Here is a 26,352-nt window from a genome sequence, read left to right as displayed (position 1 = left end):
TGATTAGTGATGATGAGCATCTTTTCATGTGTCTATTGGCCATCCATATATCTTCTTTGGAGAAATGTCTGTTCATGTCCCCTGCCCATTTTGTAATTGGGTTGTTTGATTTTTTATTGTTGAGTTGTGTGAGTTCTTTGTATATTATGGAGATTAACCCTTTGTCAGATAAATAACTTGTGAATATTTTTCCCCAATTAGTGGGCTGTTTTTTTGTTTCAATCCTGTTTTCCCTTGCCTTGAAGAAGCTCTTTAGTCTGATGAAGTCCCATTTGTTTATTCTTTCTATTGTTTCCCTCATGTGAGGGGTTATGGTGTCCGAAAAGATTCTTTTGAAGCTGATGTCAAAGAGTGTACTGCTATATTCTCTTCTAGAAGACTTATTGTTTCAGGCCTAATCTTTAGGTCTTTGATCCATTTTGAGTTTATTTTAGTAAATGGTGAAAAAGAATGGTTGATTTTCATTCTTTTACATGTGGCTGTCCAGTTTTCCCAGCACCATTTGTTGAAGAGACTTTCTTTCCTCCATTGTAGGTCCTCAGCTCCTTTGTCAAAGATTAGCTGTCCATAGATGTGTGGTTTTATTTCTGGGCTTTCAATTCTGTTCCATTGATCTGTGCATCTGTTTTTGTACCAGTACCATGCTGTTTTGATTACTGTAGCTTTGTAGTATGTTTTGAAGTCAGGGATTGTGATGCCTCCAGCTTTGTTCTTCTTTCTCAGGATTGCTTTAGCAATTCGGGGTCTTTTGTTGCCCCATATGAATTTTAGGATTCTTTGTTCAATTTCTGTAAAGAATGACATTGGAATTCTGATTGGGATAGCATTGAATCTGTAGATTGCTTTAGGTAGTATGGACATTTTAACTATGTTTATTCTTCCAATCCATGTGCATGGAATGTCTTTCCATCTCTTTATGTCGTCATCGATTTCTTTCAAGAAAGTCTTGTAGTTTTCCTTGTATAGATCTTTCACTTCCTTGGTTAAATTTATCCCAAGGTATTTTATTCTTTTTGTTGCGATCGTGAATGGGATTGAGTTCTTGAGACCTTTTCCTGTTAGTTCATTGTTAGCATATAGGAATGCTACTGATTTATGTATGTTGATTTTATACCCTGCAACTTTGCTGTAGTTGTTGATTGTTTCTAATAGTTTTTCTATGGATTCTTTGGGGTTTTCTATATATAAGATCATGTTGTCTGCAAACAGCGAGAGTTTTACTTCTTCCTTGCCTATTTGGATTCCTTTTATTTCTTTTTCCTGCCAAATTGCTCTGGCCAAAACCTCCAGTACTATGTTGAATAAGAGTGGTGAAAGTGGGCACCCTTGTCTTGTTCCTGTTCTGAGAGGGATGGGTTTCAGTTTTTGTCCGTTGAGTATGATGTTGGCTGTGGGTTTGTCATATATGGCCTTTATTCTGTTGAGGTACTTTCCTTCCCTACCTATTTTATTGAGGGTTTTTTATCATAAATGGATGTTGGATCTTGTCAAATGCTTTCTCTGCATCTATTGAGATGATCATGTGGTTTTTGTTTCTCATTTTGTTAATGTAGTGAATCATGTTGATTGACTTACGGATGTTGAACCATCCCTGTGTCCCTGGTATAAATCCCACTTGATCATGGTGTATAATCTTTTTGATATATTGCTGTATTTGGTTTGCCAAAATTTTGTTGAGGATTTTTGCATCTATGTTCATCAGTGATATTGGCCTGTAGGTTTCCTTCTTTGTGTTGTCCTTGTCAGGTTTGGGGATCAGGGTGATGTTGGCTTCATAGAATGTATTAGGGAGTGCTCCATCTTCCTCTATTTTCTGGAATAGTTTGAGAAGGATAGGTATTAAATCTTCTTTGAATGTTTGGCAGAATTCTCCAGAGAAGCCGTCTGGTCCTGGACTCTTATTTTTGGGGAGGTTTTTGATTACTGTTTCTATTTCTTTACTTGTGATTGGTCTATTCACATTCTCTATTTCTTCCTGATTCAGTTTGGGTAGGTTGAATGAGTCTAGGAATTTATCCATTTCTTCTAGGTTGTTCAATTTGTTGGCATATAGTTTTTCATAGTATTCTCTTATGATCCTTTGTATTTCTTCGGTATCTGTTGTGATTTCTCCTCTCTCGTTTCTAATTTTATTTATTTGAGACTTCTTTCTTTTTTTTCAGTGAGTCTGGCTAAGGGTTTGTCGATTTTGTTAATTTTTTCGAAGAACCAACTCTTTGTTTCATTGGTCCTTTCTACTGTCTTTTTTGATTCAATATCATTTATTTCTGCTCTAATTTTTATTATTTCCCTCCTTCTACTGACTTTGGGCTTTGTTTGTTCTTTTTCTAATTCCGTTAGGTGTCATTTGAGGTTGTTTATGTAAGATTTTTCTTGCTTATTGAGGTTAGCCTGTATTGCAATGAATTTCCCTCTTAGGACTGCCTTTGCTGCGTCCCAAATCATTTGGTACAGTGTGTTTTCATTTTCATTTGTCTCCTGATAATGTTTGATTTCTTCTTTAATTTCTTCAATAATCCACTGTTTGTTCAGTAGCATGTTGTTTAGTCTCCACATTTTTGGCCCTTTCCCAGCTTTATTCTTGTAGTTGATTTCTAGGTTCATAGCATTATGATCAGAAAAGATGCTTGATATTATTTCAACCCTCTTGAACTGATTGATGCTTGCTTTGTTTCCCAAGATATGGTCTATCCTTGAGAATGTTCCATGCGCGCTTGAGAAGAATGTGTAACCTGCTGTTTTTGGATGAAGTGTCCTATGTATATCTATTAGGTCCATCTGATCTAATTTTTCTTTTAATTCTATAATTTCCTTGTTCATTTTCTGTCTGGATGATCTGTGCATTGGTGTTAATGGCGTGTTGAGGTCCCCTACTATTATTGTATTGCTGTTGATGTCTCCTTTTAGTTTTGTTAATAGTTTCTTTAAGAATTTTGGTGCTCCTGTGTTAGGTGTGTATATATTTATAAGTGTTATGTCATCTTGGTGGAGTGTCCCTCTTATCATTATATGCCCCTCTTTGTCTTTCTTTATCTGTTTTGCTTTGAAGTCTACTTTGTCTGATGTAAGTATGGCAATACCTGCTTTCTTTTGTTCATTATTAGCTTGGAGTATTGTCTTCCATCCCTTCACTCTGAGTCTGTGTTTGTCTTTGGGGCTGAGGTGTGTTTCCTGGAGCCAGCATATTGTTGGATCTTGTTCTTTGATCCATCCTGCCACTCTGTGCCTTTTGATTGGAGAGTTCAATCCATTCACGTTTAGAGTGATTATTGAAACATGGGGGCCCACTGTTGCCATTTTATCACTTGTTTTCCGGTTCTTTTGCATTTTGTCCTGATGGAGAGCTGTTACCTTGTGTTATTGTCCTTCTGCTTATCTCCTTTGTTCTGGATTTTGTAACCCCTTTCCTTTTTTTGATTTTTCAGGAATGAGGTTCTTCCTGAGCATTTCTTGAAGAGGAGGTTTTGTGGCGATGAACTCCCTTAACTTTTGTTTATCTGGGAAAGTTTTTATTTCTCCATCGTATTTGAAGGATATTTTCGCTGGGTAGAGTATTCCTGGCTGCAGGTTTTTGTTTTGTTTTGTTTTGTTTTAAAGACTTAATTTTTACCTTTTTCTCCCCAAAGCCCCCTGGTACATAGTTGTATATTCTTCATTGTGGGTCCTTCTAATTGTCGCATGTGGGACGCTGCCTCATGGTGGTTTGATGAGCAGTGCCATGCCCAGGATTTGAACCAATGAAACACTGGGCCGCCTGCAGCGGAGCGCGTGAACTTGACCACTGGGCCACGGGGCCAGCCCTTTACTTATTTTCAAGTCATCTGTAACCACTTCTGGAAGGTGGAGTGACAAGTGAAAGGAAGCATTCTACACATAAACCAGGAAAACTCATGATATTAAGAGGTAGTAGAGAGTAAAGAGCTTCATGAAAAGTGTACATAAATCTGTGGAATACACACATGCACATGCACATATGTATGCGTATGTATATATATTCCATTGAGAATTCATAGGATGATCACAAATGAATCAAAAACCACCAGACAGGTTAAAGACAAAACAACAACAAAAAAACAGGAAATAACTGGAAGCTAGCAAAAACCTTCACTTAGCTTTTTTTTCCTTGTATAACTTACAGAGAAAAAAATGAAAATTAAAGAAGACACAGTGATAACCAATTCACCAAAGGGTTCCTCACTGGAGTTAATGCTCTTTTGTCCTGCTGCCCTGTATCTCCATACGGGTGCCTACACATGCATGTATTGCTAGTTACTTTCACGTGTCTTTTCTGAAGTTTCTCTAACAGTAGAGGAAGTTTGTTCCTGGGCCAATTCCTCCTCTTGTGCATGAGTCCTTCCCCTTTGGTGACTCGAGGACAACATTTGAGCAATTGCCCCTCTCTCTCCTGCCACATCAGATTTGCTCTCCACTCATTCCCGTTCTCATGCTGGGACTTTGCCTAAAAGATACACACGCACAACAGCAATCACCACCACCTTTTTTGGGATTCCTCTGTCCTCCTAGCTACCGTCTGAGTTCTCTGTCCCCTTTATGGTAAAGCTCCTTGAGCAAGTTGTCTCTATTCACTATCTTCAGTTTCATTGACTCATCCTCAAACTCACTCCAACCCAGGTTTCTCTACCCGGCAGCTGCTCTCGCCACGTTCGTGGATAACCTCCACATTGCGAAGTCCAGTGCTCCGTTCTCAGTCCTTGTCCTTTGAACTCTCGGAAGCATTTGACACTCGCTCACAGTCTCCTTCTGGAAATGCCATTTTTTTTTTTTTTAAAGATTTTATTTTTCCTTTTTCTCCCCAAAGCCCCCCGGTACATAGTTGTATATTCTTCGTTGTGGGTCCTTCTAGTTGTGGCATGTGGGACGCTGCCTCAGCGTGGTTTGATGAGCAGTGCCATGTCCGCGCCCAGGATTCGAACCAACGAAACACTGAGCTGCCTGCAGCGGAGCGCGCGAACTTAACCACCCGACCACGGGGCCAGCCCCATGGAAATGCCATTTTTTGATTGGTTTTAAGGGCAGTATATTCTCTTGGTTTCCTCATAATGCGGTTCACTGGATGCTCCTTCTGTTTCCTTGGGTGTTTCTCCTTACTTCCTTGATCTCTTCTGGTCGGGGTGCCCAGGGACTCTTCTCTTCCCTTTGTTTACTTATTTCCTTGGAGACCTCATCCAGTGTTTGTTTTAAATACCATCTTCATAGGGATGAGTAGCAAATTTGTACCTCAAGCTCACCTCTCCCCTGAACTCCAGGTTCTTGCATCCAACTGTCAACTCCACGTTACCACTTGAATGTCAACAGCCAGCTCAAATCTAGCAAATTCAAAACCCAACTCCTTGTCTTCCTCCCAAGCCTGCTATACTCTGCCCTCCCCATTTTTCCAGAATACAATCATGGTGTCTCTTTGACCTGTCACTCCTCACTCCCATCCACCTGGGAAGCCTGTTGTCTCTTTCTTCAACTCTATCCAAACTCAGCCCATTTCCTCCCACTCCCAGCAAGTCCAAACCACATCATCTCTCACCTGAATCACCCTAACAGCCCGACAGGCTCTCCCGGCTTCCACTTTGCTGCCAGCAGTCCGGGACACAGCACAGCCACAGTGGTCCTTTTGAGATATGTCCCAGAATGAGCTTTCTCTAGTCACAACCCTCTAATCATGACTTTCAATCTCAATGTGAAAGCCAGTGTCCTTAAAACATCCCTTCAGGCTGCACTCTCGGGCTCCCTGTCCCCTCTCTGACCCCTTCTGCTCCAGCCACACTGGCCTCCTGCCTGTTCCACCTCTGGGAGTTTGCACTTTCTGTCCTCTGCTTCGGATGCTCTTTCCCCAGAGTCCACGTGGTCTCCCCTCCTGTGAGTCCTTACTTAAACGTCACCGTCCACCTTCCTCTACTCCCCTTCCTACGATGACAGCTCTCCTCCCCCACATTACCGCATATGTCCCTCTTCCTTTAGTTTTTTGCTAAAGTACTTGTCACCTTCTAATATATAATTGACTTATTTTCCTTATTGTTCATCTCTCTCCACTGTAATATAAGCTCCATGAGAGCGGAGATTTTGGTTTTGTTTTTTGGTTTATTTATTGCTGTATCCCCAGGGTCTGGAACATTGTCTAGCACAGATTATTACTCAGTAAACACTTAGTGCATTAATCAATGATAGTGTAGCCTACCTAGCACGCCTGATGATGTAGCTGAAGCAACCTAATGTAAATGCTAAATATCGTTGACCTCCTATATTTTATCTTCAAAATGTAAATATTATATTTTACTTCATGGTGGTGTTTCTTTATTATGGAAGTAATTTTTTAATTACTCGGCATTGGATGAAATTGAAGCTTCAGGAAGGTGTCCCTTGGGTGTTCTGTGGTCTTGAGTACCCCCCCCCCAAGCCTGACGCACTTGGTCTTGGCCGCCATGTCCCACCCCCACAGCTTTTGGGAGCTATATTCTAAGTTATAAGCGATATTTAGGATAATGACCATGAAGCTTAAACTGTCAAGAAAACAAAATTCTCCTTTGTGCAATGTTCTCCATAAAGCAGGAGAATACAATAACTACATTTTAGCCTGAAAGCTCCATAGTTAACTTAAAGTTTCAGTTTTTTGTTTTATTCTCATGTCCCCATTCCCAGTGGTGGAGGCCTTTGCTGCCTGGAAAAAGGATACTTCTAGAGAAAGACTTTTTCAATGCTTTATTTATGAAAGGGGCATAGATCACAACCATTCTTCTAAAAAAGGAGCCTGGATGTGAAATTGTACTTTTAAAAAAATATGGAATAATTTCAGATTAAAAAGTATGGAAAAATTGGGGCTGACTCGGTGGTGTAGTTGTTGAGTTTGCACACTTTGCTTCAGCGGCCTGGGGTTCACGGATTCAGATCCTGGGTGCAGACCTATACACTCTCATCAAGCCATGCTGTGGTGGCGTCCCACATTCACAGCAGAGGAAGATTGGCACAGATGTTAGCTCAGCGACAATCTTCTTGAAGCAAAAAGAGGAGAATTGGCAACAGATGTTAGCTCAGGGCCAATCTTCCTCACCAAAAAGAGAAGAAGGAAAAAAAAGTACAGAAAAATTTAAAATTATTTTGATATACTGCATATGATCTAAAAAAAGATTAAAAACATTTCTATTGGATTCCTACCTTTGCCTCTTAGTGATCTTGGTCAAATTATTTCATCCCCAGAGCCTATCAAACAGGGATGGTTCTGCAATGTGTTGGGGTGATTGTACCCTGGGTAGCCCTGGCACATGGCACCTCAGGGCACATTAAACCCTTTCCCCTCCTTCTGTATGTCCATCTACTTTAGGTCTCAAAAAATTTTAAATTCCTGTAAATTATGAAATTTAAGCTGTACCTACCAATACTATCCATTTTTTTCCCAGAAGACTCTGTAAAGTTGTTAGCTAAAATCTTATCAGATTTGTTGTGAATAATCATATGATTTAAGGAAAAGTGCAACAAGGATGGGTTTAATTTTACATGTAGGCCCAAGAACAATTTCTGGTTTAGCCTTAAGTCGTAGACTGATAGAAATGAACCCAATCAGGCTACAAGCTGAGCTGAAGTAGCGTAGTTGGACATTGACGAGGGCGAGGAAAGCACGTATTTAAATGAGGAACAAAAATGTGTGGTTTAAGCCCATTCATTTTTTAACTGAAATGGACCAGTGTATCATGAAGAAATGTTTTGCCAAGAATAACTTGGTGCGATTACCATGGTATATTTTGGTCACAGAATGTGATTGAGGTTCAGGAGTTCCATGTCTGCTTCTGATTTCCGGGAGTGTGTGCCTTCCATGCAGGTCTCGGCGTCAACGAGAAGCCATGTAGGTACAGCCTGGGATTTCAGCTCAGTGTCTTATGTTTCAGGTTTGGTGTGAAGCTTGGGAAGTGCCCACCCGTGCTAAACTTGCTTTTTGTGGAATGGCTCACGTTTATAGAAGTTAGAAAAGACAGGTTATGTAAAAGTCCTGCTGACAGTTTTGAGTCTCATGATCATAAAGGTTACAAAAACCAGTTATTTAAAAGTCGTGCTAGCCATTTTGAATCTTGTGAATCTTTGCTTCTGGCAGTCACCAAATCAGGACAAGGTCTATAGAGACCCAGATGGTACCAAATTGTGGACGGGATTTGAAGTAGACTGGGAAGAAAAGGCAGAGTGGGACTCAACATTTGATATTTTTTTTTAAAAAAAATCCATGCTAGAAAGAGTGGATGGAAATGTATGAAATTCAGTTTGATTATTTCTAAAAGAAAAATAAGAAAAAAGTTTTATCTTTGCCAGGATTATTTTATTTTAAACTGTATTAATTCTACAATTTTGATCAAAAAGGTGATTTTTTAAAAAAAATCCCTGAAGTAGTTTCAGTTTCTGTGATGGCTCAGATGTAGCTGGGCCTCTCAACTCACTGACATTCCAGAAACATACCAGTAATATTTGTGGGATCATTGGTCTCACCACCTCTCTCATAAACTCAGTACTGTTACAGTTGTAAACTCACTTACTGAGTCTACAAATGTGTCATGTTAATTATCGCCCCTCACCCCCCTGCACAAGAGGGTAAGCCCCCTTGGGGAAAAGGATAAGGTCATACATCCCTTTTGTTTTCCTTGCAGTGCCCAGCACACACGTGGATATAGAAGAGGGTCTGGTGTTGAGTTGGTGACTGGAACTCTTATATTTCACTTCAGTTCCCCAAGTTTCTGCCAACTCTAAGAATGTTCTCCTCCTTTGCCAGTACTGCCTGCCACACTGATCTCGGAGCTGTTGACTACTGTGGCCTCCTTCCCAGACAGTATCCCAGAGTGTCCCCAGGAGATGGTTGCACTGCGGTGCTTCTGGGGACAGTGGGGTGGGGGAGGGCATGAGGGATGATGGGCCAATGACCATCAGAGTCTTCCCCAGCCTCCCTTCCCTCCCTCCGCCGTCCCCTCTACCTCCTCCTCGTCTCTTTAAGCTTTGTCCCTGCCGTTTGTGCTCAGGCCCTGATGCCTTGTGCCCTTTCCTGAACAAGCTGGGGTCTTTCTCCATTTAGTTCATGGCTGATTCAGTCGTTTGTGGATTGAGCCTGCAGTGATGGAGCACCCTTGTCTCTGGACGTGCTGTTTTCTGTTCCTCGGAATGTCCTTCTTTCCTTTCTACATCTAGCAGAATCCCATGCATCCTTCAAGACTCAGTTCTTTGGTTAACTTCTTTCTGGGGTCATTTTTAACTTTCCTAGGAAGAATTTGAATATCTGAAGAACGTTTCTCTTAAGTTGTAGCATGGTGAGGACCATGGGCCTAACTTGTGTCCAGAAGTGCACGTATATGATGGGTAGTCCTTTTCTTATCTCTCTTTTCCTATGTCTAGCAGAAGTGTTTGCCTTGGGCAATGATTTTTCAAATGTTCTGAGACTCTCCAGACTTTGGTTGTCGTTGGATCTTATTAGAACAGATGTGGCATTCTGACAAGAGTGTCACTAGCAGTTTTATTTCATTCTTTTTCAAACTCTCTCTCTCTTTTTTTTTTTTGTGAGGAAGATTGGCCCTGAGCTAACATCTATTGCCAATCTTCCCCTTTTTCGCTTGAGGAAGATTGTCCCTGAACTAACATCTGAGCCAGTCTTCCTCTATTTTATGTGGGATGCCACCACAGTGTGGCTTGATGAATTGTGTCTAGGTCCACGCCTGGGATCTGAACTGGTGAACCCAGGGCCGCTGAAGCGGAGTGCACAAACTTAACCACTATGCCACTGGGCCAGTGCCTCAAACTGTTTTTTTGACCATTACTTAAGAAGACATAATTTTACGTAACCCAGTATACAGGTAAACATACAACTACACATAAGAATTTAGTGTCATAAAACAATTTTTGCCCTTACTGGGATGCACATCTCTATTTTCTGTTCTGTTATGTTCTCTGCTCTATTCTATTTCTTTTCTATTGTATTCTGTTCTCTCCTAGCCTGTTCTATTCTATTCATTTACAAATACTGGTGTCAAGTCATTAAATGAATTTTGTGACGCAACAATCATGACCCAGAGTTTGACAAACACTTCTATAAGCAATGTCGCAGATGTTAGAATTTTTTATAAAACAGGTGTGTATCTGAGACCCTGCTTGTGATAAATTGGCTTACTAAGGTGGTGAACTGTGCAAAAAGCTGGGCTATTGTCTCTGTGGAATTTATTACTTTCCCTCCGTTGAATACCAGCCATGCCTGTGGACTGAGAGCCTGTTCCTAGGCATTCCTTGCCTCAGATTGGTTTATCCATTCATTCATCTGTTAATATGCATTTGGAAAGGGTCCTGCTGAGTTGGAATAGACCCAACGGGGCGCCACAATGGATGCTTAGCTTTTTGAGGCCCTTAGCGGCAGGCTGCTTTCTGTCCACTTTATTTGTCAGGATTACTCTTTCTAAGCACTATTCCTGTGGAGACCAGATGTTCCTCTTGCCTGCCTCTTTACGTGCCTCTTTCCACATATCCCGTTCAAGTTTTCCTATGGTTAGAAACGAGCTCCTTCAAGTCTTGGTATTTGATTCATGTATTCTGAGTGCAGTTCATTGACTCAAGATGAGAGAAGCAATTTTGGGCAATATTTACTGTTTGTTAGTAAGTTTAGATCCTTGGCGGAGTTGAATGCTTTTGTTTTAGATTTTTAGGCATATTTGTTCCTGTGTTTTAGTGTTTTTAATGAGATGGGCAATAAAACTTTAAGGTGGGGATTCTCAGCCTTGGCTCTATTGACATATGGGGCCAAGTAATTATTTGTTGTGGGGGTTGCCCTGTGCTTTATAGGATGTTTAGCAGCATCCCTGACCTCTAACCACTAGAGGCCAATAGCATGACCTCAGCTGTGACAATGGAAAGTGTCTCCAGATATTGTCAGATGTCCCCTGAGGAACAAAATCGCTGTGACTAAGAATGACTGTAGATTATATTCTTACATTTTCTAACATGAGTATCTAATAATACAAGTACATGGCTGCTGCCATTGTTTTTGTTGACATTTGACAAAAATGTTGGACAAATTAGGTAGTTTTATATGCTGTAATAATTTGGAGAATTGATCAAAATCAGACAAGTGCTAATCGTGGAACTTGGAAAATTCCAAACATGTATATAAACATATAATAATTAATAGTTAATAAAATATCAAAAACAGCAGACTGTTATAATAAGGTTTGATATCATGGTACACAAAGTTAAATTTATAACTAAAAATTAATAATAGTACTGCTTGTGTTGCATTTCTCAGTTTTTTAAGTGGATTCACATATTTTTCCACGCTTGATTCTCAATCTATGAGGTAGGTAGGGCAAATATTTTTATCCTCAACTTGCAAATGGGGAAAATGAGATTCAGAAAGTGTAAGTAATTTGCCTAAAGACTCACATGCTATTTAAGAGACGGAAGCAGGTCTTAAACCCAAATTCTCTGACACAAACCAGACTACGATTCTGACATTTGTCTCCTTAATGACTGAAGCTCTCTTCAACCTCCCGCTGCCCCCTCCCAAATAAAGGGGACCAAGTAGATATCGCTGTGGTTAATGATGCTTAGTCCTATTCTTATCTTTTTCTTAGCCGTTATCACTATCTGAAACATTTGCTTTGGACGATGAGGAGGCTCCTGTTTCAGTATGAAAATCTCTGGAATTGGGCGAGAAGCCCTGTTGGTATCTTATGGTGGTAGAACTTGTGCTTCCCCTTACTGCCTTGCCCAGCCATAATTCTTCTTTTGTGCAGTGTCCCCACGCCTCCTTATGGCTCGCCGTCATGGGTCAGCCCCCAGCCCCCCTCACGGCACCATCTGCCCACGGGGGGTTGCCTCTTGTTCCCCTGTAGTTGCACCATCTGGGCAGCCGGCTCAGGGCAGGAGACAAAGCAGAGTTGGAGGGGTTTAGTTTCCTTTGCTGTAAACTCTGTGCTACTTGGAAGTAGAGACTTTGGGAATCTGACATCAGTTCCAGTCCACGCTCAAGGCATGAAGAAAAGGTAAATGTTGAGTTTCCCTCTGGAAGGTGTTTTGCAGCGGGATTTGGTAGAGCACGTGGCTGCTGGGCTCGTGATGACGTATTTGTGAAATTCCTCCACATCGCTGGACATTTCTGGGGTGGTTAATTGATCCCAATTTAAAAAAGAAAAACACTTCCATACTTGTTTGTGATTTTAGCTTAAAACGCGACACAGCATGTTCATATGAATGGGGATTGGAAGGGAATACAGAAAATAAAAAACGAGAGAAATATTTTTTAGGTTCATGAGATTGTGGTCAATTTTTAAAAATTCTAATATTTTATTATAATTATCCAATAAATGAAAAATTATAGCAATAAAGTATATACACAGCATACAGTATTTGCTATGTACACAGAGTCTTAGCAACATATCATTTGTTCCAGAGGGACATCACTTAAATTACCTCTCGGTCAGCTGTGGGCCTCGTTGCCCATTAGTACACCTGATATGTATTCTTTCAGGCTACTACACCTAATGTGTATATTTTTTCTATTTACAGACACTGGGGGCTCTAAGTATTTCTTTTCTTTTTTCAGAAGTTCACAGGGAATCTGTTGTTTTGATATTTTCAGCCCCCTTTCTATCAACCAGAAAAGTTTTTAACCTAAATACCATAAAATTCCCTTCGTAAAGAAGTCAGGGGGTCAGAGGTGCTGAAAATTTGACCCGTTTATTCTCTTGCTTCCAGACAAAAATCACAGCTGAAGCGTGACAGATAAGTATCTGTTCAATTTGCCAAACTCCTCAGGGACAGCAGTTTCATGGCTGCCCTCAGAGATTAGCCTTCCTGTCAATAAATTCCTTGTAAATATTGGATACATTCTTCTTGCTCCAGTTTAAGGCTGTTTTCCTTCTGCAGGATTGACTGGAGATGTGGAACAGCTGGTCCGCATTACCCACATGTGACAATGCACATTGTTGTCCACCTCTGTCATCTCCGCTTTGGTTTTCTCTAGGCAGAATAATGTTAATGATCGAGACATTTCTTCACGGGTTTATGTACATCAATCTTTCAGCCCGACCCAGTTGGGAAGGGTTCCTCTTCTTAGTCTGTATCCAAATCAACTTTCTAGGTTGCTTTTGTTCAATTCAAGAGGTATTTATTTTACTTTATTTATTTATTTTATTCTTGCCTCTAATATTTTATTTTTATAACAAGACTTTCATGTATTTCTTTTGAGAGAGAAGGATTTTTTTTCCAGTAATTTTATTGGGATTATAATGGTTTATAACATTGTGTAATTTCGGCTATACATTATTGTTTATCAATTTCTGAATACACTTCATTGTGCTCACCCACCCAGTAGTCTAATTTTTATCCTTCACCATACATATGTACCCCTTTATCCCTTTCGCCCACCCTCCAACCCCCTCACCCTCTGGGAGCCACTAATCTGTTCTCTTTATCCATGTATTTATTATCTTCCACATATGAGTGAGATCATGCAGCATTTGTCTTTCTCTGACTTATTTCATGTAACATCATACCCTCTAGGTCCATCCATGTTGTTGCAAATCGGACGATTGTGTCTTATTTCATAGCTGAGTAGTCAATAGGTGTTTATTGAATGCTATGTGAGTCCCAAAGTTGCAGGTCATGAGTGGATAGTGCTTCATAAAGGACAGGGTCCCAGGCTATGTTTTTTGAAATATAACATGAAATGAAAAATTAAGGGGGCCAGCCCAGTGGCGTAGTGGTGAAGTTTGTGCACTGTGCTTGGGCGGCCCAGGATTCACGGGTTCGGATCGTGGGTACAGACCTACACACTGCTCATCAAGCCATGCTGTGGTGGCGTTCCACATACAAAGTAGAGGACAGATGGGCACAGATGTTAGCTCAGGGACAATCTTCCTCACCAAAACATAAAATAAAATAAAATAAAATAAATTAAGCTATTTAATTTCAAAAGTAGTAAGATGAGTTTAGGTTATAATTGGCTGCTGGGGATAAGCTTCCAACCCAGAGCCCTTCTGAGGCTTTGCATCTGGCTTTTGTGTCCCTGAGCGGCTGACATAGTAGGCCTCTCAATAGTGGCTTTGTGCCACTGGTGTCAGGCAGTTTGACTTGTTGCTGTGCGTGCTGGTCCTCGGGCACGTGCCCCTCAGATCAGAAGGGCCTGACAAAGAGGAGTGGCTGCTCAGTGAGCCACCCAGGAGCCTGTCACCTTTGGGGTCATCAAGGGACCTTGGTCTTGATGAAGGTGGCAAACACTAAGGCTCACACTTGGATCAGCTCCCTGCAAGAGGTCTCAGTGGCAGCAGCCAGCAGCTTCTCTGGCCCCTTCTGGTTCCCCAAGTTAAAAAGTGTAGCTGAGGAAAGACTGATGACTCAGGTTTTGAACTTTGAAAAGGGGAGGTTCTTGTGGTCCAGCTCTTGTATCAGAGATGCCAGGTGGCCACTTTTTAGTGGCAACTCAACCAGTGGCTATTCTATCTTTTCGATGTTTGTGAGAGCCACCTGCTAAAAGGTAAGTGGTCAGTAACATAACAGGTACTGTTTCAGATCTCGTTAATAAGATTCTGGCCTCACCCTTAATAGACTCAAATGAGCTAGAGATCTCCTGCTGATGCGCAGGTGGGAAATTTTTGATTTTTTTTTTTTTCCAACTTAAAATGTATGTGTAGATGGTATCTTTGGCCTTATTGAAGAAACTTCATTCCTGCCAGTACTTCCTTAACTTTAAAAGTCACTCTTGGAGGTTGTGGAGAAAAAGGAACCCTCATACACTGCTGGTGAGAATGCAAACTGCCATAGCCACTATGGAAAACAGTATGGAGATTCCTCAAAAAATTAAAAATAAAACTACCATACGATCCAGCTATCCCATTACTGGGTATCTATCCAAAGAGTTTGAAATCAACAATTCCAAAAGTCCCATGCACCCGAATGTTCATTGCAGCATTATTTACAATAGCCAAGACGTGGAAGCAACCTAAGTGCCCATCAACAGATGATTGGATAAAGAAGATGTGGTATATATACACAAAGGAATACTATTCAGCCGTAAAAAAATAACAAAATCGTCCCATTTGCAACAACGTGGATGGACCTTGAGAGAATTATGTTAAGTGAAATAAGCCTGATAGAGAAGGACAATCTCTTTATGACTCCACTCATATGAGGAATTTAAAAATGCAGACAAAGAGAACAGATTAGTGGCTACCAGGGGAAAGGTGGGGTGGGGGGTGGGCACAAAGGGTGAAGGGGTGCACTTACAACACGACTGACAAACAATAATGTACAACTGAAATTTCACAAGATTGTAACCTATCATTAACTCAATAAAAATTTTAAAAAAAAAGTCGCTCTTGAGCCTGGTGGCTCAGCAGTTAAGTTTGCACGTTCTGCTTCTACAGCCCAGGGTTTGCCCGTTCGGATCCCAGGTGCAGACCTACGCACTGCTTGGCAAGCCATGCTGTGGCAGGCATCCCACATATAAAGTAGAGGAAGAGGGGCATGGATATTAGCTCAGGGCCAGTCTTCCTCAGCAAAAAGAGGAGGATTGGCGGCAGATGTTGGCTCAGGGCTAATCTTCCTCAAAAAAAAAAAAAAAGCGTCACTCTTGAACTCTCCAAAGAAGCTATGTGAATGGTTAATAAGCCATGAAAAGATGCTCAATATCACTAGGCATTAGGGAAATGCAAATCAAAACCACAATAAAATATCAGCTCATACCTGTAGGATGGCCACTATTGAAAAAAAGAAAATAACAAGTGCTGGTGAAGATGTCCAGAAGTTAGAACCCTGTGCGCTGTTGGTGGGAATGTAAGATGGTGCAGCTGCTGTGGAAAACAGTAGGGTGGTTCCTCAAGAAATAAAAATAGAATTACCATATGATCCAGCAATTCCTTCTGGGTGTGTACCCAAAAGAATTGAAAGCTGGGTCTTGAAGAGTTATGTGTATGTACTCATGTTCATAGCAGCACTATTTACAATAGCCAGGAGGTGGAAAGCAATGTAAGTGTCCACTGACAGATGAATGGATAAACAAAATGTGGTAAATCCATATGATGGAATATTATTCAGCCTTGAAAAGGAAGGAAATTCTAACACATGCTACAGCATGGATGAATCTTGAAGACATTATGCTAAGAGAAATAAGACAGTCACCAAAAGACAAATGCTGTATGATTCTACTTACATGGGGTACCTGGAGTAGTCCAGTTCATGGAGACAGAAAATAGAATGGTGGTTGCCAGGGGTTGGGGAGATGGGGGAGAGAGGGATGGGGAGTTGCTGTTTAATAGCTGTAGTGTTAGTTTTGCATGACGGAGAGTTCTGGAGATTGATTGTATAACAATGTGAATGTGCTTAATGCTACTAACTGTACACTTTAAAATGGTGAAAATGGTAAACATTATGTAGTAAGTATTTTACCACAATTACAAATACATTTTTTTTTTTTAAATGAGGAAAAATGTCACCATTGACCCCTCACTGCCCTGCTCTACTATGCCTGCGGTGAAAACAAAGGCTTTGTGTCCTGCCCGTGAGCACTGCCAGATGGCAGCCCTCGAAACCTGTCCTGGTCCCTCAAAGGTGGGCCTCCCACCCCCACCCCTCATGCAGCAGGACCCAAACCTGTGCTTGAAAAAAACGTCCAATCTCATTCATGGGGTCAGCCTCTGTAACGTAAGTTGTTCTAGCCAACGACTGTTTCGCTGCGATGCTGCGTTTGGGGTTGCTCTTGCTGCTTAGTCAGATGAGAACAATGAGCTGTTTTTGTCGTGTCAGGATGATGCTCCTGCAGTCTCGTTGGAGTCTGAGAGTTGTTTCCCTAGGGGTGGTGACAGATGAGCCATGACTCATTCCAGCACTTTCACCTGCTCTCCCCTGACACAAAGGCCTCCCTTTGACTGCACACTGTGTGTTGAGCTAATGGCCTTTACAAGATCGGATGGGCAGTTCTGGATCTTCCAAACAACCCGGATGAATCAAGCAGTTCACAGACATTTCATTTATTATTTTGACAGTGATTCTGGACTCCAGTTGTTTCTTCAGATAATTTACATTAAACCTTAGACTTTACTCTTTGGGAGCTTGATGTCAAATGCTTGACAGAGTTTTCCTGTATTTCTGTTTTCCAGGATCATTTCATGGACTCACTTCCCTCACTGTTAACCATGCTGCCTTGCTCCCAGGACCACGGAAAGCCGACTGACCATTAATCTTGCTCAGAGCGCAAACTATACTGCAGGTACGTTCAGCTCACGTGAGTTTGGTTCATGTCAAGTTACATGACTGTGATTAAGGTGCTAAGTAAAGGTTTAATTATTTGGTCCAGTTATTTTGTTTTAAAATGGGTTTGATAACTGCCACCAAAGTCAATGCATTTGACTTTTGTTTTGTGGCTGTACATTCTTAAGTATAAAAGAATTAAAACTAAAAATCTACCCAATATAATTGGAAACATAACTGGAAACATCACCTTCCACTTGCCTCCAAAAGTGATATGTTGGTTAGAATGAAAAACTGAGGGTGGAGGGTTTGATCAAATTTTACTTTGAGTTTGACTTCACTAACAGACTCATTAAGCAAATTGGGGTTTTAAAGAGAATTAAAAGAATCTAACAATTTTTTCAGATTGTAACAAGTCAGCTTCAAACTTTTTTCTCTCATCATGTTCTAAAGTGAGGGCCCTTAAAGTCTTTGGAAAAGTTCTAGAGATTAGTTTTATTAAAATGTTTTTCTGCCCCAAATGAGAGCTTTTATTTTTTCCCTTTTTTTTTCATCTCACTCTAGTTTTTGAGAACTTCCAGTCCTTTTCTTTTGTGGTATTCCTACTTGGCGTGATATGTGAACGCTCCGGCAGAATATGGTAGCTGGAGTCATGTTATTATAAATGGGGTAGTTTTTAAGTAATAATTGCTTATATGGCGGTGTCGTATTAGCTCTTCCAGTAGTTTATGGGTAATGAAAATATATCTCTCTGGTCATTGAAATATCAATGTATTGGAGTGACAGAGTAAAGATACTTTTCCCTTATTTTTTCTTCAAGAATCATTGATTCAAAACCTCCCAACCCCAAGCCTGAAGGATGCCTTAAGCTGATTTTTATGCCTGTTCAATTTCTGAATTAACATCATACAACAAATTATGTGTTTACAGTAACTAGCATGTGAGTGTGTGATATTGTGTATCTGGTTGATGACCTGCATTGCAGGAGGAGAACCGATTCAGTAACTCTTGTTGCTACTTCTCTGAGTTGGTCAGGCACAGAAAGAAGTTGCTTGCTTCCTTTGTAACATGAAGAACATTTTTTTTTAGAAAGTTCTTTCATAACAGAATGTAATTTGGGTCATGACTCTTACTGACGCTACTGTTCTTAATTTAGGTTAAAATGGGGAACTCCGAGAGTCAGTACACCCTTCAAGGATCTAAAAATCATAGCCATACTATTACTGGTGCTAAGCAAAAGCCTTGCTCCCTGAAAATACGCAGCATTCATGCAAAAGATGACAAGTCGTTGCATGGATGGGGTCACGGAGGCAGCGGAGCAGGTTACAAGTCCAGGTCCCTGGCCCGAAGCTGCCTTTCTCACTTTAAGAGTAATCAGCCTTATGCATCGAGACTGGGTGGACCCACGTGCAAAGTCTCGAAAGGCAGTGTCTGCTCCAAGCACAGGACAAATGCCTCAGGAAGTGATTTCCAGGGCAGCAATGTTGCCTCCTCCTCCGAGAATGGCTTCCACTATGTCGGGCATGAACCGGCGGATAACCACGTGGCAGAGAACCAGGTGCCCTCCAGGGACTGCAATGGACATCTTCTCAACTGCTATGGCAGACACGAGAGCGTTGCATCCACCCCGCCCGGCGAGGACAGAAAGAGCCCCAGAGTGCTCATCAAGACGCTGGGCAAGTTGGACGGGTGTCTCCGGGTCGAGTTCCACAATGGTGACCACCACAGCCCAGGGCCCCCGGGGGACTCGGGCGGGCCCGTGCAGCTGCTGCGGTACTCGCCCACCCTGACCCCCGGAGCCGACTCCCCGCCCAGCACCCGCCTCTCCGCCACCGACTCGCACCCGCGCTCCAGCAAGGGCAGCTCCCTGAGCTCGGAGTCGTCCTGGTACGACTCGCCCTGGGGCCACGCTGGCGAGGTCGGCGAGGCCGAGGGCCCCTTCCTGGCCTCCGGCACCCCTGACCCCAGCCTCCATGGCTTCCCTCCTAGGGATGCCCAGAAGCCTTTCAACCAAAGCTCTTCCCTCTCCTCCCTCCGGGAACTCTACCCAGCTGCCACCCTGGGGAGCCTGTCCCCCTCCGCTGTCCGACTCTCCGATGAATACATCGGCGCGCACGCCAGCCTCAGCCACCGCGTCTCCTTCGCCTCCGACATTGATGTGCCCTCCAGAGTGGAGCACAGGGACCCGGGCCAGTACGCGTCCTTCACCCTCCCCTGCCGGAAGTCCAAAGCCTTGACAGAGGACACGTCCAAGAAGGACACTCTGAAAGCCAGAATGCGCCGGATCAGCGACTGGACTGGAAGCCTTTCCAGAAAGAAAAGGAAACTCCAAGTGAGTAAACCTTAGAGCCCGAGGGTGGATCCCCTTGTTTCCCCATCTGTAAAATGGATGTATTAGTTAGCAGAAGCTACTGTCGAGCGCTGTCCAGAGGCTTGAACGAGCTCGTGAAAGTGAAGGTTTTGCCTAAGACCTGGCAATCTTGTTTGCGGGTGTCGGTTTTATTTCTTTTGCTTCAGATGTGAATTTTCACTCAACCCACAACTTGTCTCTCTGATTCTGTGTTAATCTCGCCTCCCGTACTCTCGTATGAGTTCCGCAGGCTTTGGCCCAAGATGTGGCCAAACTGTTCTTAGAGAGTACAGCCTTAGAGAGAATTCCCCAAGGAATTGGTTACCTGAGAATTTTGCAAGACCTCATTCTTTTATTATTATTATTATTTGTTTGCGGTAACGTTGGTTTATAGCATTATATAACTTTCAGATGTACATCGTTATATTTCAGTTTCTGTGTAGATTACATCATGTTCATCTCCCAAAGACCAATTTCCATCCATCACCACACACATGTGCCTAATCACCCCTTTTGCCCTCCTCTCTCCCCACTTCCCCTCTGGTAACTAGCAATCCAATCTCTGTCTCTATGTGATTGTTTATTATTGTTTTTATCTTCTGCTTATGAGTGAGCTCATTCAGTGTTTGGCTTTCTCCCTCTGACTTACTTTGCTGAGTATAATACCCTCAGGGTCCATCCATGTTGTGATAAATGCTGGATTTCATTGTTTCTTGTGGTTGAGTAGTATACCATTGTGGATGTATGCTAAAGTCTAAACAGAAAGAACAAGAGGTAGATTGTTGTTATTTTGGGATGAGTAGCCTTCCTGAACTTGATGTTACTTTGGGGAAATTAAAATTCCTATATTTAAGTTGGTACATCAAAAATCAATTTGCTGATGTATGTGTATAATCTCACCACCTCCTCATGGGGCTAGCTACCAGTTTTGAAAACCTTTCATACCTAAGTACATGTAATAGCAAAAATATGATAATTCTGATAAAATAAGAATCACGATGATAATAATAATACTTTCAATAGGTCTGTGACGTTTGGATGGTTTGCCACCAGGACGAAAAGTAGCAGTTTGCCTTTTTAGGTAATTGGTGGCAATTGCTAGATTTTCGGTTTATTGCTGTTGTTTTTTTGTTTTGTTCTGTTTTTACTTTGAATGATTTATAGAAAAGAGATAGCTTTTTCTTTTTTTAACTTGCTTAATGTGTCATATTGTTGCAGGGAATTTGAGAGGGCAGTTGTCTCTAGTAGAATTGCATTTAACCATCCTAGATAGATATATAGATAGAAGATTTTTTGAAAGCTTTGGGGGTGGAAAATAATGTAAATTCCCTGAGCAGATTGATTCTATAAAACTTATCCTTAGTTATTGTCTTCTTGTGTATAAGGCATTCACCATCCCCTCCCATATTGTACTTCGTGGCCCCTTTCTGCTTCTTTACGTGGAGATAAAGAACAGATGATCATCATTCTGTTGCAGAACCATTCATATCCCTGAGTATAGTAATTTGCTTACTCCTTACTCATCACTTCTTCAGGCTAGACTCCTAAATAGAGATTTCTGTGACCTTTTTCTCTCAGCTCCCATTCCCCAAACAACTGATAGCAGTCGAGTATGATCGGAGAAATAGCTGCTACTTGCTCCAGGGCTGCAGTCCCACGCAGGCAACTTTCATATCTTTTTGATTCAAGTGTTACAGTGCTGACAACGTTCAGCTGTCGTCCGATACCCCTAATTGATGCTGGCATTGAGCCATTGAGCCGGTTGTTGAGCGTCTCGTATTTGCATGGAGTGTGTTTCTCATCTGTGTTTGTGGCCTGGCTCACCACGGCTCTGCGGAGTTTCATTCAAGTTCAGTTCAGTTCAAACACAAACCAGTTGCTGCTGTGTGTTGACCACGTTCTGCCCCATGCAGGCCCTCTCTGGCCAGCCCAGCCATGGGAAATTCTGTATCATCCAAAGACCTAACTCTGAATGATTTGTAATGATCCTTACTAGTGTGATCAGTGCGTGGGAACAAAGTTTGTGACACTTTACTGTAATAAGGCACCAACCGAATTCCTTTTCTCTTACACACACACACCCTTCTGTGAGCCAGCAGGGCTAAGGCTCAGAAAGTCTTACCGTGATGGGTAGACTTTTTAAAAAAGTGGCATAAAAAGAGCCACCTTTTCTTTATAGGGCCTTCAATTACTCTGGTGAGTTAGAACCTGAAAGCGGGTTAATCAGTGAGAAAACTTGCACAACAGAGAAAGGATATCACAGTAATCACAAAAAAGAAGGAGGGAGGGAGAGCGTGAGAATGGATACATGCTGGAGAGCACTGTGTGTTTATTCTGATAAACTCCTCATATTAATGTGGCTGTACTGTGACATGTGAGGCCTCACTCCTGTCCTGGGTAAACTTTCTGTTCTCTCAGTCAGGGTAAATTAGGTTATGCTGAGGTAATAACAAAAAGCCCTCAAATCTCTGAGGTTTAGCACAAGCAAAGTTTACATCTCACTCATGCTGCTCTCTGGTCGACGTTGTTTCTCTCTGGGAGCCCCGGTCCACGTCTGGTTACCAGGTTACCATCTGCGATACTGCAAGCCACTGTGGCAGTGGGAGAAGGAAAATCATGTTGGCTTTTCAAGCTTCCACTCACAAGTGACGTGTTTCGCTTCTGTTCACATTTATTGGCCAGAGCAAGTCACATGGCCATGCCCAGTTCCCAGGGAGGGAGGGAGCAGGAAGTGATGCTACCATGCGCCCTAGGGGAGGACCAGAAATATTCAGTGGGCAGCACACTCATGACTCCTGCAGAGTTTATTGCAGACTAGGTTTGGACCCAGAGCCCCTGACTTTCTGGCCCTTTTTAGACTCATTGATCTTTGCGGGCTGCAAAGTCACAGGGAATTTCCACAGAGGACTAATGGTCCTTACTCTGTAATGAAGGAAAATGGCATGTGAAGAATGACAAGGTGTGAATCTCATGCTTTTTCTTAGAAAGTGAGGAATGGTGATCAGAGTTTTCCTTTAGCTCCCCAGAAGGTGAGTGACATCTCTTGAGTCCGTCCCTACTCTTTGCCACAGTGTCCTAGTCATTAAGGTATATTATCCATTGTTTATGGTTGTCTGATTTCGGGGAGTTGGAAATCCAACTGCTCGTTCACGTGCATAACATGACACCTTAGTTTCACACCTATAACACAGTGATCAAGAAAGCCGGCTGAGCCTATTTAGAGATATTCATTCATTCATTCATTCATTCTTATTAGCCTGGAAATTTGTCACTGGTTATTAGGATTCAAGCTAGAATGCTTTAGAAATTTATTAGAGACTGGGAAAGTTCACGTCTAGATATAAGAATCAGTTATAAATACTGAAATGCAATCTTTTCCCATTTCTCGAAAAGGAAAACTTGTCTTGCCTTGCTGCAGTCATTTAAAAAGTTGAAACTACCATTTGAAGTCTCCCCCTTATGAGGAACAATGTCAAGTGTTTATAGGTCGCATTTAAGTCTGGCCCTTGAGTGGCTTTCTCTGGCGGGTTTTGCTGGTTTTGAAACATCCCATTTTAGCTCCTGCTGGGTATCAGAGGCAATCCCAGTGCTGGGGGCTGAGAGTCAGTCTTATTCATAGCTGAAACATTGTTAAAACTAGCTAAATGAGGAGTATTCCTTCACCTCCTAGGAGTTTTTGAAGAGCAACAGTGACAATTAAACAAATCTGAAGCTATTTTGAAAGTTTCCCCAGTGACTCACTGCATCTGGCGTGTTTGCTCTGTTCTTGCGTAAGCATCGGTTCATAAATAAATATGACTATGGGACATAGTGCAAACAGAAGCAGAAAATGATATTTTTATTAGTAATAGCTATGTTGGGGACTCAGCCATTTATAGCCCCTGGGTATTTGGAAACACTCTTCAGGTGATGATTTTCCTACAAAAGATAGCAAATAATTGCTACTTGATTTCTGGATGAAATTTCTGAAAAGAAAACCCCTATGCACAGTGGAATATTCAAAATAAGGCCTTTGGTCAGTGATCCTTGACCCAGTTTTCCCTCATTTTTATTTATGGATAAGGATGTATCACTGAAAGTTCACTACCAACTGAGTGTGTGTTGAGCATCTCGCTGCAGAGTTACCTTAATCTAAGCGCCAAGTGTGGAATGTTGGTGTCTCTTAAGTCGTAAATTAAGCACACTTTCTGCTGAAAATTTAGTTAACTGCTGTTTACTAAATGGTGTCTATGGAAGTCATTCTTCTTGAATGGCTAGTCTTCTAATCTAGACGTCAGAGGAAACCTCCCTGGTGTCAGCTCTCTGTGGCCTGTTGGATGTTTAGTGAATGTAGTCCTAATGAGGGCAGCGGTTATTATAGAAATATTAATTTTATATAGAGCTGCCTGTGTCTGATTTTGTGTTGGGATAAATGTTAAAGTAAAGAATCATGTCTTTGGTATCACCAGTGCTTAGAATAAAATAGGTATTTAAATAAAAGAATGTGAATGGATGAATAGTGTGTTCTTTTCATGAAAGAAATTCCCAAGTCAAGTAAAAAATAATAGTTTTGAAGAAAGCTACGGTTCCTAGCTCCTACCCTTGGTGGATACGGAATCCCAGGTGCATGGTTTTCACTATCTGAAGTGGGAAAATAAGATGCTGGAGATCCTTAAGTCTAAACCAGGGCAGGTGATGAGAGGCTGGACACTGTGTTTATCGTGGGGAGCAGGAGAAGTGTGTGAATAGCAACACTGAGTCCCTATGTCCCACCCACCTTGACCCTGGGACTGAGGGTTTTCTAATTAACTTTAAAATGATCCACAGGAAAAATGACTGAAAGAACATGAGTCCTTTCCCAGAAGATACTGAATCACAGTTAAGAAAGAAGTATCAGTCTAGAAATCCTCACTAGCGTGTTTTAAATATACTAGCTGAATTTTTGATGGTAAGTATAGGTTAGAGTTAGAATAGTCAGTGGTATTTTATTTACATTTTTAAGCCTTGACTTCACTGGCTATAAACTGGCTTGGGTAACACTGTTTCTACAATTCTTTCTGCTTTGGAGACTTGGTGATTAAAGATGCATTTTTGTTAAAAGAATCTTACTTTGCAAGATTAGCAAACAACAATATTACATGTATGCCCTGTAGGGAAGGGATGCTTTCGATATACGTAACCTCTGATGGGGGGTCATGTATGTTGCTCACAGGAGCCGAGGTCCAAGGAGGGCAGTGACTACTTTGACAGCCGCTCAGATGGACTGAATGCGGACATGCCGGGACCTTCCTGGGCGTCTGCCACGCTCTGGTCGGGGGGCTCGGCTCAGATCCTGTCCCAGAGAAGTGAATCTGCTCACGTGATTGGCAGCGATCCCCTCCGACAGAACATTTATGAGAATTTCATGCAAGAGTTGGAAATGAGCAGGACCAACACGGAGAACGTAGAAACATCCACAGAAACCGCCGAGTCCAGCAGCGAGTCCCTCAGCTCTTTGGAACAACTGGATCTGCTGTTTGAGAAGGAACAAGGGGTGGTCCGGAAAGCAGGATGGCTCTTCTTCAAACCCCTTGTCACTCTGCAGAAGGAAAGGAAGCTCGAGCTGGTGGCTCGGAGGAAGTGGAAGCAGTACTGGGTAACGCTTAAAGGTAAGTACGTTATTGACATGTGCAGGGCCACCGGAAATCCTTTCTCCACCTGTCCTCTTTCCTAGGAAATGCCAGTGACTCCAGTGCTAATTTGAGTGAATGTGAAGGGATTTGATACAGAATCTTCTGGCATGCTTTACAAATACTTTCTCAAACCTGTGTATTATGGCTTACTTAATATTCGTATATATTATTCATTCTAATAAATAATGATTGAATTTAATAGTTATTGCTTATTATTTTATAGGTATTTCTGGACCATTCCTTAATACTAAAAAAACCCCAAATAAGTAACCAAATGTGGTTTAGTTATTTGGAATGTAGATCTGGAATTTCATATTCTGTGCTTGTTCAGAATTCCGAAGAGGCCCTCCCCAGCCTGTGCAACTAAGAATTTCGTCTGGATTATTTGATTTGCATCATCCAACCTTTACACTGAGAGAGTCTAATTGTTAGCATTACAAACTAATACTGTTCTTTTTTTTATGGTAAAGGAAACAGGAATAAGGATGTGTTTTGTTAAGATGATCAACGTTTCTCACAAACATTGTCACCTAAAAATTATCAACTCCTCGCTCACTGTGGATGTATATTTTGGAAGCAATTTAAATGTCCTGTGAGAAAGAGCGAGGCTCTAAGTCAATACAGTGTTGATTTATACAGATGTAAAGATGCTTTATGCAGATGGAAACAGGAAGAGCCTCTGGCATTTCTGCACAACTTTCCTGTGACTCTTTGTCAGAGGAACTGAGGGTCGTGTTCAAAGTCAAACCTCATTATCGGGTGACACCCTTCCTTATCACGGGAGAAAGCAGAAATGGGAATGCATCTGCAGACAGTATGTGTGAAAGGCCCCGAGCCCTCTGTTCTGGCTCCTTCCTAGCTTCTTCTGTTTTTTTTTGTTTTGTTTTGTTTTCTTTTTTTTGAGGAAGATTAGCCCTGAGCTAACATCTGCTGCCAATCATCCTCTTTTTGCTGAGGAAGACTGGCCCTGAGCTCACATCTGTGCCCATCTTCCTCTACTTTATACGTGGGATGCCTGCCACAGTGGTGCCGTGTCCGTACCCAGGATCCGAACCGATGAACCCTGGGCCGCCAAAGTGGAATGTGCGAATTTAGCCGCTGCGCCACCAGGCCAGCCCCCTTTCTAGCTTCCTTTTGTACCCT

General features: G+C 41.9%; 1 protein-coding gene across 6 annotated transcripts in view; it reads left to right on the top strand.

Moving 5' to 3' along the window:
- Window positions 1-26,352, top strand: part of TIAM2 (TIAM Rac1 associated GEF 2) — a 234,265-nt gene that overhangs the window by 109,178 nt on the left and 98,735 nt on the right. For all 6 annotated transcript variants that reach the window (XM_070256444.1, XM_070256443.1, XM_070256446.1 and 3 more), the window contains 3 exons: window positions 17,118-17,227; window positions 18,365-19,540; window positions 24,750-25,185. In XM_070256444.1, the coding sequence (XP_070112545.1) occupies window positions 18,371-19,540; window positions 24,750-25,185 (1,606 nt within the window). In that variant the 5' untranslated portion in view covers window positions 17,118-17,227; window positions 18,365-18,370. The remainder of the gene's footprint in view (window positions 1-17,117; window positions 17,228-18,364; window positions 19,541-24,749; window positions 25,186-26,352) is intronic.

Source organism: Equus caballus, chromosome 31 (genome assembly GCF_041296265.1).
Source record: "Equus caballus isolate H_3958 breed thoroughbred chromosome 31, TB-T2T, whole genome shotgun sequence".
Classification (NCBI taxonomy): Eukaryota; Metazoa; Chordata; class Mammalia; order Perissodactyla; family Equidae; genus Equus; species Equus caballus.
Note: the sequence above shows the minus strand (reverse complement) of the source record. Positions and strands in the feature narration are given on the sequence as shown.